Raw genomic sequence first — 733 nt, forward strand, 5'->3', positions numbered from 1 at the left:
GGATCGCAACCCTTGGTGTGGTGTTGCCCGCACCGCGCTCAGCCAGTGAGCGCACTGGCCACTCCCATATAGGATCCAAACCTGCGGCAGGAGCGTCGCTGTGCTCCCAGCGCTGCACTCTCCCGAGTGTGCCACGGGCTCGGCCCGTAAGTTGAGTCTTAAAAATGCATGGCAATATGACTTACAGTTTTGTTTTTACCATCTTGTAGAGTTAATTGGTTTTATATAATAGTATATTTGTATCAGAGTCTTAAAGTTCATTTTGAGAAGAGATGTAAACCTTCAGATATCCATCTTGCTCATTTTGCTTAAAATCATTAGTATCTTGACTTAATTGAAATCATGTATATACTCTTTAGAAATAATTGACAAATGTCAACATATTTAGAGATTGATTATACTTTTGGCTACTTAGCATGAAGCTTTTGTAAATAGCTTAAGGAATAAAAGGATGATGTTATTCTGTTAGATTCATAATAATACAAATTAGAAGTAAGAATAAATAATGTATTATATATAGGGTCACCTGCAAATAGTCCTCAAAGCAGTGATAACAGTGATACACATCAAAGTGGAGGCAGTGACATTGAAATGGACGAGCAGCTTATTAATAGAACCAAACATGTACAGCAGCGACTTTCAGACACAGAGGTATGAAAATAGTTTTTCCTCTTTTTAAAGGGACTTTGGAGTTACTGCCATGTTTACCATTTGAACTGGTGATACAAATGTA

General features: G+C 37.9%; 1 protein-coding gene across 1 annotated transcript in view; it reads left to right on the forward strand.

The window, feature by feature from the left end:
- Nucleotides 1-520: 520 nt before the first annotated feature.
- LOC103584424 (ubiquitin carboxyl-terminal hydrolase 34-like) overlaps nucleotides 521-733 on the forward strand; it is a gene marked incomplete at both ends in the record, with an annotated part of 1,957 nt that continues 1,744 nt past the window's right edge. The window contains one exon of the mRNA XM_008565438.1: nucleotides 521-651. Coding sequence (XP_008563660.1) covers nucleotides 521-651 — 131 coding nt within the window. The remainder of the gene's footprint in view (nucleotides 652-733) is intronic.

Source organism: Galeopterus variegatus, unplaced genomic scaffold (assembly GCF_000696425.1).
Source record: "Galeopterus variegatus unplaced genomic scaffold, G_variegatus-3.0.2 Scaffold55181, whole genome shotgun sequence".
Classification (NCBI taxonomy): domain Eukaryota; kingdom Metazoa; phylum Chordata; class Mammalia; order Dermoptera; family Cynocephalidae; genus Galeopterus; species Galeopterus variegatus.